This window comes from Hyperoodon ampullatus, assembly GCF_949752795.1.
Source record: "Hyperoodon ampullatus genome assembly, chromosome: 2".
Taxonomy (NCBI): Eukaryota; Metazoa; Chordata; class Mammalia; order Artiodactyla; family Ziphiidae; genus Hyperoodon; species Hyperoodon ampullatus.
Genome location: NC_136915.1, coordinates 57,139,669 through 57,153,377, shown reverse-complemented (window position 1 = coordinate 57,153,377; position 13,709 = coordinate 57,139,669). Strand labels below are relative to the sequence as shown.

At 38.8% G+C, this 13,709-nt stretch overlaps 1 protein-coding gene across 1 annotated transcript in view; it reads right to left on the bottom strand.

Annotated features, from left to right (window-relative positions):
* Positions 1 to 13,709, bottom strand: part of DNAJC6 (DnaJ heat shock protein family (Hsp40) member C6) — a gene marked incomplete at its 5' end in the record, with an annotated part of 92,278 nt that overhangs the window by 26,878 nt on the left and 51,691 nt on the right. Inside the window, 4 exons of the mRNA XM_079726963.1 lie at positions 2,468 to 2,585; positions 3,488 to 3,682; positions 4,193 to 4,326; positions 8,590 to 8,712. Of these exons, the coding sequence (XP_079583089.1) occupies positions 2,468 to 2,585; positions 3,488 to 3,682; positions 4,193 to 4,326; positions 8,590 to 8,712 (570 nt within the window). The remainder of the gene's footprint in view (positions 1 to 2,467; positions 2,586 to 3,487; positions 3,683 to 4,192; positions 4,327 to 8,589; positions 8,713 to 13,709) is intronic.

Sequence of the window (13,709 nt, the reverse complement as noted above, 5' to 3'; positions counted from 1 at the left end):
ATCCATTTGGAGTTTATTCTGTGTATGGTGTTAGGGAGTGTTCTAATTTCATTCTTTTACATGTAGCTGTCCAGTTTTCCCAGCACCACTTATTGAAGAGGTTGTCTTTTCTCCGTTGTATATTCTGGCCTCCTTTGTCATAAATGAGGTGACTATATGTCCGTGGGTTTATCCCTGGGCTTTCTATCCTGTACCACTGATCTATATTTCTGTTTTTGAACCTATCTGTAGGGCAGGAATAGAGACGTAGATGTAGAGAACGGACATGTGGACATGCGGGGGGAAGAGGGGGGTAAGATGAATTGGGAGACTGGGTTTAACATAAACACACTACATGTGTAAAATAGACAGCTAGTGGGAACCTGCTGTATAGCACAGGGAGTTCATCTCGATGCTCTGTGACGACCTAGATGGGTGGGATGGTGGAGGGTGGGAGGGACGTCCAAGGGGGAGGGGATATATGTATACATATAGCTGATTCACTTCATTGTACAGCAGAAACTAACACAACACTGTAAAGCAATTATACTCCAATAAAAAATAAATACATAAGTCACGAGGATGTAATGTATAGTACAGGGAATATAGTCAATATTTTATAATAACTCTGTATGGTGTGTAATCTATAAAAATAATGAAGCACTATGTTGTACACTTGAAACTAATGTAACATTTTAAGTCAACTGTACTTCAATAAATAAAAATTTTTTAAATGCAATTACTTGTAGCATTATTTGTGATATCCAAACAGTGGCAATAACGTAAATGTTCATCAAATGATGAAGAGATTAATAAAAGCTATATAACCATACAATGGAATATTATCTGGGTATATAAAGAAGTACTGATATACGCTACAACATGGATGAACCTTGAAAACATTAGGCTAAGTGAAAGAAGCCAGTCACAAAAGACCACACATTGTATGATTCCATTTATATGAAATGTCCAAAATAGGCAAATCCATAGAAACAGAAAGTAGATTCCTGGTTGCCTAGGGAATGGAGGAGGAGGAATGGACAGTGGCTGCTAAGAGGTGTAGAGTTTCTTTTGTGGGTGTTGAAAATGTTTGGGAATTAGCGGTACTGCACAACTCTTTGAAAATACTAAAAATAACTGTACTGTACACTTCAAAAGGGTGAATTTTATGTTATGTAAATTTTATCTCAATTTAAAAATTGAAAAAGTATGATTACTTAATCCCACATCCTCAATAGAAATATCTCCTCTCACCCTGATCCAAATAGGGCACTATAAAAAAGGCACAAGTTTCTAAAGAGCAAGGTTTGCTCTTTAGTTCTTGGGCTTCCATCTTCCGGCAAAACCATCTGGGCAAGTCAAAACCTCTGAGGCTTACTTTCTTCCCCTGTAAAATGAAGGCAATGGGCATAAGTAATCTTTTTTTTTTTTTTTGCAGTTTTCTTTTTTTTATTGAAGTATAGTTGACTTAACAATGTTGTGTCAGTTTCTGCTGCACTGCAAAGTGATTCAGTTATATATATTTATACATTCTTTTTTATATTCTTTTCCATTATGGTTTATCACAGGATATTGAATATAGTTCCCCATGCTATACAGTAGGACCTTGTTTATCCATTTTATATATATAAGAGTTTGCATCTGCTAATCCCAAACTCCCAGTCCATCCCTCCCCCACCTCCTTCCCCCTTGGCAACCACAAGTCTGTTTGCTATGTCTGTGAGTCTATTTCTGTCTTGTAGATAAGTTCATTTGTGTCATATTTTAGATTCCATACATAAGTAACATCATATGGTATTTGTCTTTCTCTTCCTGCTTTACTTCATTTAGTATGATCATCTCTAAGTTCATCCATGTTGCTGCAAATGGCATTATTTCATTCTTTTTTATGGCTGAGTAGTATTCCATTATATATATATATAAAATCGAATTTTTATATATATATTTATATATAGACCACATTTTCTTTTTCTTTTTCTTTTTTTTTCTCTCTGCATTGGGTCTTCGTTGCTGTGCGTGGGCTTTCTCTAGTTGCGGCAAGAGTGGGGGCTACTCTTCGTTGTGGTGCGCGGGCTTCTCATTTGCGGTGGCTTCTCTTGTTGGGGAGCACGGGCTCTAGGCGTGCAGGCTTCAGTAGCTGTGGCACGCGGGCTCAGTAGTTGCTGCATGTGGGCCCTAGAGTGCAGGCTCAGTAGTTGTGGTGCACAGGCTTAGCTGCTCCGCAGCATGTGGGATCTTCCCAGACCAGGGATCGAGCCCGTATCCACTGCATTGGTAGGGGAAGTCTTAACCACTGTGCTACCAGGAAGTCCTTATACCACATTTTCTTTATCCATTCATCTGTCGATGGACATTTAGGTTGTTTCCAAAGGTAATTTTTAAATGTTTTTTCTGATTCTAAAACCAGAAGTCACTCAAGCCCAAAGTGATGTACACTCCTATTAAAGGATCAGCTGAGCTTATATCATAATTCTTTCTGAAACCATACCTTAGCCTGTAGCCGGCTTCCAATGGTTGACCTCAAGTGATACATGGAAACAACCACATCTCCTTGCACAGTGATGCTCAAGGGAATGAAGATTTTTCCATCTTGGACACGGTATTCTCTTTAAACAGAGACAAAAGCATACACTGAAAGAGAGTCTAATCTGGCACAATAACACAGGTATACAGGCACTGTCTTCTGTGGCTCTGGCCAAGGCACCTGTTTGTCCAGGCCTGAACCCAGGAGCCATTTCTTATCTTAAGCAAAGTCAGGAGCACAGCCAGTGCCAACTGGATGCAAATTGTTTCTGCCACAGGATGCCACTGGTCTTATGCCAGGTCCTCTCTCTCCAACCCATCCTGATTTCTAGAAAAATCAACTGCCCATTAGCAGAAATCGTTTTCCCCAAATACATGTAGCCCTGATGTATTTACCTTGCCCTAACTGTAAATTTATGATAAAAACAGAGAGAGAACAAAGAAGTCTAACTGAGATCAACACAGAAACAGCAGTGAGATGCTCTGTGAGTATCTCGTATACCAATTTTGAAATTCAATTTATTTCAAATTAATTTCATTTTCTGTTATCATCTAGTCCCTTCTTCCATATCTCCCACCACCTCCCACTGGCACTTGCTCTTTATTATAGATTCTATAACTTTTTAATTATATAACCATCTACCTAGTTGCTCACCTAGAAACCTCATTCATTCCTGATTCTTCCATTATCATCACCAATTCTTATCAAGGTCATCTCCTTCTTAAACATCCAGGTCTTCTGCCCTACACCACTGTCTTAACCCTCATTATAGCTCATGTTAGTCCCTTAGTTTGTATCACCATTTGAAGGGGGGCTATGGCATCCCTTGATTTAATTGTGCTTTTCTATGATTACCACCTATATTGAACATTTTAAAAAATATCAGCCATTTCATAATGTAGTCCTCAAAGGAAGAATAGGATCCAACTTACACAGGAATGGAGCAGTTCACAAGAAGAAACGAAGAAAAGTATCATGACTTACTTCATTCGTTCAAAATCTGCACAAGTTGTATATATTTTGGTTTCTCCAATCAGTACATCACAGTAAGGGCGACATCCATTTCTCTGTTTGTTGAAAAAAGGAACTGGACTGACAGTGATCGACTTAATAGTGAGAGGCTTGAAGTGAGGGCGGTAGGGTTTGTCTGCTAGGAGGTCACACATGTAGCCCAGGTACCTAAAACACAAGACAGACATTCTATTGGTGCCGACCACAGCAGAAGAAATAAGCAGTCAATTTGCTATAAAGTTTGTTCTCATAAATTATTAACCTACAATAAAAATTTACTGTGTTAATTCTTTAAACATTAAATGGCAAAAGAGAATGCTGCCATAATTTAGGAAAGCTTTTATCTAGTGACACTGCTGTACTTCCCCCCGAAGAGCTGATAAAGGGGTATTTATTAAATGAAAAAGCTTACGGGCACTTTACACTAGCTCAATATTTGATCTAGCAGATTAAGTTTATCAGTTAAGGGCTAGCTTTGGAAAAAAAAATCAGAATTTATCATCAGACGTAGCTTTAATCCAAGAGGAAGTAAGGAGATGCAGTTTAAATAAGAGAAAGAAGAAACTGTGCCCAAAGAGAAGATAATACATTGATTATCTAAAAAGGTTTTTCCCCTTTTTTGGGACATGATACAAATTAGACCACGTCTGTGCCAACCCTGCATCTAGCTGACTTTACCTCCTATGGGATGGCGAAAGTCCGATTCCTGGTCGCTTTGCGTAGAGTAATCGAACAGCTGGGCCAGGAGTAGAGTAGAGATTACAGAAAATGAACATAGCACCAACCAGAATTGATGATGCTGCCCGTCCATCCTATCAAAGAAAATGTATAAACTTGTCATAAACATGGATCGGTCAGGCACTCAACACTGAGAGTGGCTGTACTTGGCAATTAAAAGAAAGAGGTCAAGGGTGGGGAGTCTGGGTGTGGGGTGTGGAGGAGAGAAATCTTAACTACAGGTGCCTGTCAGTTAAAGCTTGTTCACCTGAAAACCCAAATCTGTCCCAGCTATTTAAATCACAAAGCAGCAAGGGAAGACTGATCCTTAGGATACAGTTGACTCTCTGCTAACCTAAGAAACCCAGCAATATAAATTAGATTTGTACATATTTACTGAAAAATAATCTAGTCTTCAAAGTAACTTTGGACTTGTAGGATCAGAACTAACAGTTGAGGTCTCTCAGTTTAGGGTGAAGGTAAAGAGTTCTCAGGTTAGGCAAATACTGCTTTTTGGAATATGCGATGGGTGTATTTTACCCAAAGTTATGTTCCTAGGCGGATATAAAATAAAGAAGCTTCACCTGATTCAACCGCACTCAGTAAAGGAATGCAAGCGGTAACATTCCTGACAGATGGTGAGCGGCTTCTTCTAGAATACTTTAAGGGACAAGGAGCATCCTGCTTCTGGACGAACTTCACAAAGTTCTTCCTTATACTGAATATGCTGAGTTGCAGTCTATTCCACTCAACGATCCTCATTCTTCCTTCTCTCAGGACAAAGTGTAAACCTACTCCTTTCTCCCTGGGACAACCCTTCACATATCTGAAATACTCTCCCTTTCCATCAACTTTTCTATTTTCCAGGTTGAAAACATACCCAATCTGTGATAATTTTATGTCACAACTTGATTGGACTAAGAGATGCCCAAACAGCTGGTAAAACATTATTTCTGGGTGTGTCTGTGAGGGTGTTTCTGGAAGAGATCAGCATTTGAATCAGTAGACCTAGTAGAGATTCACCCTCACCAAAGTGGGCTGGCATCATCCAACCTGTTGAGGGTCCAAATAGAACAAAAAGGCAAAGAAAGGGAGAATTCTCTTTGTCTTCTTGAGCTGGGACCTCCATCTTCTCCCTGTTCTTGGACATCGGAGCTCTTGGCTTTTAGACCTACACCAGTGGCCCCCTTGGTTCTCAGGGCTTCAAACATGGACTAAATGTTACCACTGGCTTTTCTGGTTCTCCATCTTGCAGGAGGCAGATTGTGGGACTTCTAGGCCTCCAGAATCACTTGAGCCAATTCCTATAATACATCTCCTCTTACATATGTATCTCTACACATATCCTGTCAGTTCTGTTTCTCTGGAGAACCCTGACTACTACACAATCCCTTCAGTTCTTCCTCATCTGATGTTCCATTTTAAGAGACATCATCATTCAGTGGACTTCCTCTTAACAGACTCCAGTTTTAAAACAACAGCCTTAAATGTGCTGCCCAGACGTGAAATGCAAGATATAAGATGTGCTCTGACCAAACTAGAGAGGAAATATCATCTTCCTTAGAACACTATGCTTTTATGAACATAACCCCAGGCTGAACTAGTTTAAATGCAAGCTAAATCACACCATAAGCTCTTATTGATCTTTTTATCCACTAAAACTGTTAGTTCTTTTTCAAATGATGTGTTAAGTTAATAGACAAATACACTTAATCTTTTAGAACCAGAATTCAGGACTTTATATTTATCCTGTGTTTAATTTCACATTGGTAGTTTCTATTAAATGACCAATCTGAGAAAACTGATAAGCTTGCCTCCACATTTTCAAAGCTGTCAATAAAAGGGCAACCAAATGCAACCTTTTACTGGGAGGATGCTGATCCATTAGTCACCTATCTTTGGAAGCAATATTCAGCCAATATCTGTCTAAATGTATAAAAATTTAGCTCAAATTTCTCCATCTTGAATATAAGAAATGGGGAAATATCTCGCAGGAATCCAATAAACTATCTCTGCTAATCTATTAGTCTTGTTCCGAAAGTTCAGTTGGTTTGATATGTGTGTTCATAATGAATCGATGTGGACTCCTTTTTTCTAAGAGTTTAAAATCATCTGTGCACAAATTGTGTTAGAATTTCGCCTTGAATTGCCATCAGGCTCACCAGCCTGTAACTTTCCAGGATCAACCTCCTCCATCTTTTGGAAAACAATCTCCTCTCCTTGCTTGACTGGCACTTTTCTTCCTGTTTCCTCATATTGCATAAGGAACCCCTAATTGCTTTTCCAAGTGCTTTTAGTATTCTGTCACATAATTTAAGTCTAGAGAGTGGATTATTTTTAAGTACTGTGACGCTCTTTTACTATCTCCCTACCTCTCAGCTTTGTCTTAATTATCAGTGTTACTCCCTTTCTAGCTTGACATCTGTTCCCCCGATGAAGGAGCAGAATAAAGGACTTAAGATTATACCGTGTGCCTCCAGCATTTGTTGTTGTCCTTATTCCAAGGGCAGTTTTTTTTAAAAAGACATTTTTCTCAATCTTAATTCTTTTTAGAATTTAGTCTTCCTGACACTCTTTTAACAGGTTCATGGCTCTTAGATATGTGTTCCCTCCTTTTATCAGCCATGCAGGTCTTTTTTAAAGTTTTCTTAGTTTTTTAAATTAAAAGATGAATATATGCTTATTTTTAATAAAACAGCAGTATATATAGGATAAAAATAAATGCTCCCACCTCCAGCTGCAATTCCACTTCCAAAGACTTGGTGCAGACTTCCAACTCATGCATGTCCTTTTTCAGTAAGCCTAGAGAGCAGGCTATGGGGTCTTCACTCTTTGTATGTCTCTTCTTTTTTCTTCTTCATTGGGTTTTTATTTGTTATGATTGTATCATTAGAACTGGGAGCCTCTGGTCTCTCTCGAGCCATCTTCTCTTACAAAGCTGCCAGACCTAGGCTCGCTGAACTTTTAGAAAGTTCTTGAGTGAAGAAAAAAATCACCAAAGTACCTAAAGCCTGCTTAGTCTCTAAAAATAATCTGTCCTTTATACAATCTGTTCTGTCTCTGAAAGGAAAACCCTTTGGCCTTTCACATTAAACTCCTACAAAACACCAAGTGTTCTTCTTTTATTACCAAGAATTTGGGGATGTGAGATGGAAAGAAGAAATAATCTCAGCTTTCATCCCTCTTTTAGCCAACTGGCTCTCAAGAAAGAGGGGGAAAATCATCAACTAAGATTATAGCAAAAAATACACCTTGAAGTTTATAGAAGCAGTGAATAGTTCTAGTATTTATGCTCAGATTTCATTTGTGTGTTCATTTCTTCATATATCCAATCACTTATTCAAATCTTTCATACCTTGTGACTTTCTGTTTGAATAGAATAAAAAAAAAATCCCACAAGGACTCAGAGGCAAAAAATATACAAATCGATTTTCACTGCAAAGTAAAGGAGCTGTTACAGTGGAGGATTACTGGACTGAATGTCAATATTATGACATAGTATGAGTGTGTTTCGTGTTTGGTAATTGCAATCATTGTTGCTTTTGTTGTGGTCATCCATTTACAATGCTTGGTGTCAGTTTATTTATCTCTTGTAAAAATAAAATACAGTGTTAAAAAAAAAGTCTTTCATACCTGGGATTCCAAAGTAAAAAAGGCACAGTTCTTGCCCACAGGATGCTCACAGTCTAGTGGGGAAACAGGCGGGCCACCAGATTATGATGATGCAGTATATTAAATGCTTAAATCCAAAGATGTTTAGATATATAGGTCGAATGTCCATATTGTCAAAAAAGATTTTACCTAAAGTTGAGTTTTAAACAATAGGCAAGAGCCCTCCAGAGGAAGGGTTGGGGAAAGGGACTCTAGGAAGTCAGTGGTCAGAAAAATCATCAGTCCCACTGGGAATTGCTATAAAATACAGTCAGTCTATGTGACTACTTATAAGGGCATAGATGTCTTTTTATTTCATTTTTATTCAAACATAAAGGTAAGAAAAGAATATTTCAGTGTGCTTATGTCACTTCTATTCACCCAAAACTCAATGGCATTTTTGCCTATGCACACACAGCTCGTTTCTATCTTTTTTATAATAGTTAGCACATTCCAGAGGCCCTGTATTATGTGGGTTGTATACATATCTGCTTCTCCCACTGGTATTCGAGCTTTAGGGCAAGAATAATAAGTTTTCCCCTCATTTTATATCCCTCACATCACCTAATTCCTAAGTGGGTTCTTAAGAGATGCTTATTCAACTTAAGCATTACCTGGTTCACCAGTCTGTGTAAGGTCATTTGTATTTGACCAAACCAAACCAGCATGAATGATAGCCACAACAGCAACAAGAAAAGGTTACTCACCAAGCAATGGACAACACAGACGTTTTTGGGATTCTGTAGTAGCCAGTTGTACATATTCCGACACACAGCAAAGAGGTTGTGCAGACTGGGGGCCTGCCTGATGGGCCAACTGCATTCTGAGACCTAAAGGAACACAGCAGAAGGAAATGAATTCGCCAAGCGACGTCCTCTCCATGGGCAGGTAGCACACCAAACGACTTCTGGAAGTGACACTACATTCTCTTTTAATACAGCAGAAAGAGTTAGGGACAGGGTCCAAACACAGAAAGAAGAGCTTAATCCTGCAATTTTTTTAATTTAAAAATTCTGTTTTGGTAAACATATTTTGAAATATTGGGTTGGCCAGAAAGTTCCTTCGAGTTTTTGTAAGCTCTTACGGAAAAACCCGAACGAACTTTTTGGCCAACCCAAAACATTTTAAATTAAACTAGATGATTTAACATACATATTTGGATTTTTAAAGGTTCCAATATTAGGATTTCAAAGGTTCAATGTTCCACTGAATTTAATTTCTATTTAGTATAAAATGTTTTGACCTGCCTACTAGATGCTTAATTATAGGATTACATTATAAATCCTGCACTATCCCTAATTTTATCCAAGATGATAAAAGTGAAAACACAAAAAAGTGCTGCTGAATAAGCCAAAGATAGGCTCTTTCAAGGGTCTTATTTCTTCCTCTTTTAATGAGGGAACCCACAACTCCATGGGGGCAACCTCTAACATTTTCATTCATCTAACACACATGTTCATTTTAACACTATGTTCCTAGAATTCTGCTTGGCTCTCATCTGTACAACAGTCATATAAGACAGGTACTAATATGATCTCTATTTTGCAGATAAGAAAACTGACTCTCAGAGGTTGTCTTGTCTAATGTCACACTGCTGGTCAGTACCAGCATTGCAACCCAGGTCGTCTGAGTATAAGTCACTTTGCTACAACAGTATACTGGTTGAGATTTCATTTGCCTCAATCGATTAGGTATTTATTAATTTAACAGTAAGGAAAAACTTAGGCAAACTTCATGACCTCTCTAAGCCTTTCTCCATAAAATGTCATGAATGATACCTACCTACCTGCCTCATAGGGTTGTGGCTACAACATGAGAATGTACTTCAAGGGCTTAGCTCAGTATCTGACATACACAAAGTGATCAATTAATACTGGCTATCATTATTATTATTATTATTATTTTATCAGGTAACTGTCAGTGCAAAGCCCTAAGGTCAGATAGAGCTAGCTGTTTGGAAAAAATGAATGAAACCCTATACGGCAAAACCATAGACTGAAGGGTCAGATCATACCAGGCCTTGTTAAGAACTGAGAGAAGTATTTAAGAAGGAGAGTGACTCTCTCATTTTCCAAAGACCTCTCAAGGTCCAGTATGGAGAACAGATATAGATGACACAAGACAAAAGTCAGAGAGTACAGTCAGGTGGCTATATTAGGAATCTAAGTAAGAAATGATGGTGGCTTAGGCTGGATGAGTAGCAGTGGGACACACAAAGACTTGAGGGATTCAAAAAATAGAGAGGAAGTGGAATGCCTGTACAAGACTCAGGGATTGATCACAGGGTGGCAGGGCATGAGTGTGGAGGGGTATGTGGAGGGGGAGGAATCGAGGATGACTGCTAGGTTTCCAGCCTGAATGGCTGGATAAAAGGATGGCAGGTGCCATTGGCTGATACAGGGAATTCTGGAGAAAACAACAGGTTTTATACAGATGGTGTCATCAGAAAGTGCTCTGCAACACTAACACCATTGGTCTAAGAAAACCCAAACGTCCCAAATTCTTTACATTTAAGAGTGGGGAGAGAGAGGCAGGAATAATCTGTTTGGTTCATGCTTTTCTAGTAAACAGATAATAACTAGTCAAAATATAAGTGGGAAATTATCTGTGGTCTCTAGAGCTGACACCTGAAAGCAAACACATGGAGTTTCTCTCTCTCTGTGGCTGCCAAAAACCCCATTCTTTTTGGTTACTTTGTAACTTTTTTCCTACAAAATGATTGTGGGTAGTGTCAGGGGACCTTCCAGGTTATTAATTTTCCTAGACCTTTGAGAATGACAGGTATAGTTTATTAAACAAAGTAGATGAAATGCCTAACAAAGCTACCAAACAATCCAGGGTGACCCAGTATTGGGCCTCTGTCGATTGAAACTCCATAACAGCTTGCCCCTTTCATCCAACATGATTTGGGTGTATTTCTGGCCCATTCTTTATCCTCAGATAGATTCCCCATTGACAAGTTCTCAAGGAATGGAAATAATATATTGATTAAAAACAGAATAATTGGGAAGAAAAATTTTGCCATCAGAGGAATTGCAAAATGTACATTTATACAAGCTGCTTCCTGCCTGTGATGTTTTTCCTTCCCTTGGTAAATTTCTATTCATACTCCAAAGCCGAAGTTCAAGTGTTCTCTTGTCTCTGACAGTTCCTCTAACGCCCACAGGCAGAAGTGCTTAGTCATCTTAGTCATCTTTGTCCATTTTCATCTGTTATAGCTTTCACCAGTAGAGCAAAATGGTGAAGCCACAGTTGGGTTTTCACCTTAGCTTTACCACTTACTACCTGATTCACCTTAGACAAGTTGCTAATCTCTCCAAGCCTCAATTCTCTTGTGTGTAAAATAAAAATGGTGGTAAGAATTAAGGAGCACAACATAAACACAGTAAGTGCCAGCTTATTGTATTCAAATTAACTGTTTATGTCTGTCTCCCCCTCTAGACACTAAGCTCCATGAGAAGAAAGACCATTTTTCATTTTTGTAACCCAAGTCCAGAGTCTGCGTGCTAGTCCAATGGCAGGCACTCAGTAGGTATTTGCTGAGTGAATCAATGAGTGAAAGAACGAAGGAATGAACCCTATTTGGCAATCTCTTCTTATAATAAGATTTGTCTTTGTCTACATGTAAAATATCTTGAGGAAGGAACCGATTTTGTTGTTTTTTTAGATTGCGACCATGTAAAAGTGTAGGAAATTTGTTTTCTCAGGCAGTAGTTTTAAACCTTTTAGAAACTGTATGTCACTTCTACAAACACTAAATGTCAATATCTATGAGTCTCAGCTAAAAGCTGGCTAAATTGTTCTTAGCACAATAGGCTAATTGTTCAGAATCATTAAACCAATCAAGTAAATAATATTAATTTAAAGTACTGCATAATTACATATTTACTTGATATATAATTATACTCCATTAAGCAAACATACAATTAGAATTTTTTAAAAGCATGTGCTCTGTATAAAGGGGAAAAACATTTAAGGCATAAACAAAATCAAAAAAATTTTTTTAACGAATTCAATCCCTGCAAGCGATTTTTGTAGCTCTGTGAGGTTCACAGCTTCATGCGATAAGCACAATCCTTGGGCAGGTGACACTTCACGATGCTGCCTCCAGTCTCTCTGAACCCCTCCCGGAGCTGTAGAGCATCAGAAAACGCCATATGGATTACAGGCTGCCATGATACCACCCAGTGGGAAAGGAGGCCAGAACAGCACCAGGGCTGGATGCCATTTGGTTTTCATCTTTCTGTCTCCCCGAGCATGAGAGGAGATGACAGAAGCATCCCATTTGCTGAGCATAAGAGCAGAAGGGGCTATGGAGAATCAGACTGAAGAGCCATATCCAGTGTCTTAGGAATCTGACACCAGTTTTGGAGGAAGGAGTACTTCAGGCAATAATTTATTTGGCATTTTATTATTATTAATGGTAATTATAGCTTCCACTTACTGAATGTTTACTCTAAGCCAGACATTGCTATCAAATGTATTCCTTACAGCAAACCTAAAGAAAAAATTTCTATTTGTGAGATAGGAATCCTTATTGTTATCTCCATTTTATACGGGAGAAAACTGAGTTTTAGATGAGGTGAAGTAACTTACCCAAGAAGAGGAACAGCTGAGATACGAATCTAGGATAATTTTTAAAATTCAAAATTTGTGCATATTATATGAATTTCACCTCAATAAAAAATAATAATAAAAATTTGTATACTGTCTGATGATTTTTTTTTTTTTTTTTTTTTTTTTTTTTTTTGGCAGTATGCGGGCCTCTCACTGCTGTGGCCTCTCCCGTTGCGGAGCACAGGCTCCGGATGCGCAGGCTCAGCGGCCATGGCTCAAGGGCCCAGCCGCTCCACGGCATATGGGATCCTCCCGGACCGGGGCACGAACCCGTATCCCCTGCATCGGCAGGCGGACTCTCAACCACTGCGCCACCAGGGAGGCCCCTGTCTGATGATTATTAACTACAATTCCATCTGACATTTGTGAGACAGTTATGGGATCAAGTGATGGCTATTTTTTTACCAAAGTTAATAAGACATTCAATTTACTGAAGGTTGCAGAACTAGAATGTGGGGCTTCCTGGTCCTCTGACTCCTAGCCAGGGATATTTTTCTGCCCCATTATTTCCTGTCCTTACACTGATGCACAGTGGCAGAGGACAGATGAATATAATCTAAAAAGTCACTCCGCTATGGCCAACTCCCTTCACCAACCAGCAAACCAGAGCAGAAACAACTGGGAGCTATGGTGACCTCTTTGATGAATTCTGGAAGGAAAAATGAAAAAAAAAATGTGACCTTCAATCAATCCTTTAAGAAACCCAAGTTGATCATATATTTTCCTAAAATTAAGTTCTTTGCAAAGAGGAAGAAATTCTACAAGATTATGCAGTTTAGAAATAGTCGAAATAAAAGAAGATTCTAAAAGAACCAGCTGGGTTTATCTTTTCAATGCTACTAACTGGGCTCCTTCAGCGTACCCCTTCCTGGTTAGACAGAGGAAGGAGGCTCAAAGTGGCATTGGAATAGCATTATCAGAATGTAAGAACTTTAGGGCAGGCTAGACTTGGTGGCCATTCATCTGCTTTTCCATTTATTGCCAACAGCAACACCAAGAAATGTGTAAGGCAGTAGTTCCTGACATTCTAGGGCAGAGCTATAAAACCTTCTGTGCAGAAATGGAACCAGTGCACACACACATACACACGGAGTAAATGGCTATAGTGTTTACTTGGGGGATGATGAACAAGGTTTGGGTATAGATACTGGTGATGGTTACAGAATATTGTGAGTGAATTTAATGCTGCTGAAATTGTACACTTACAAAT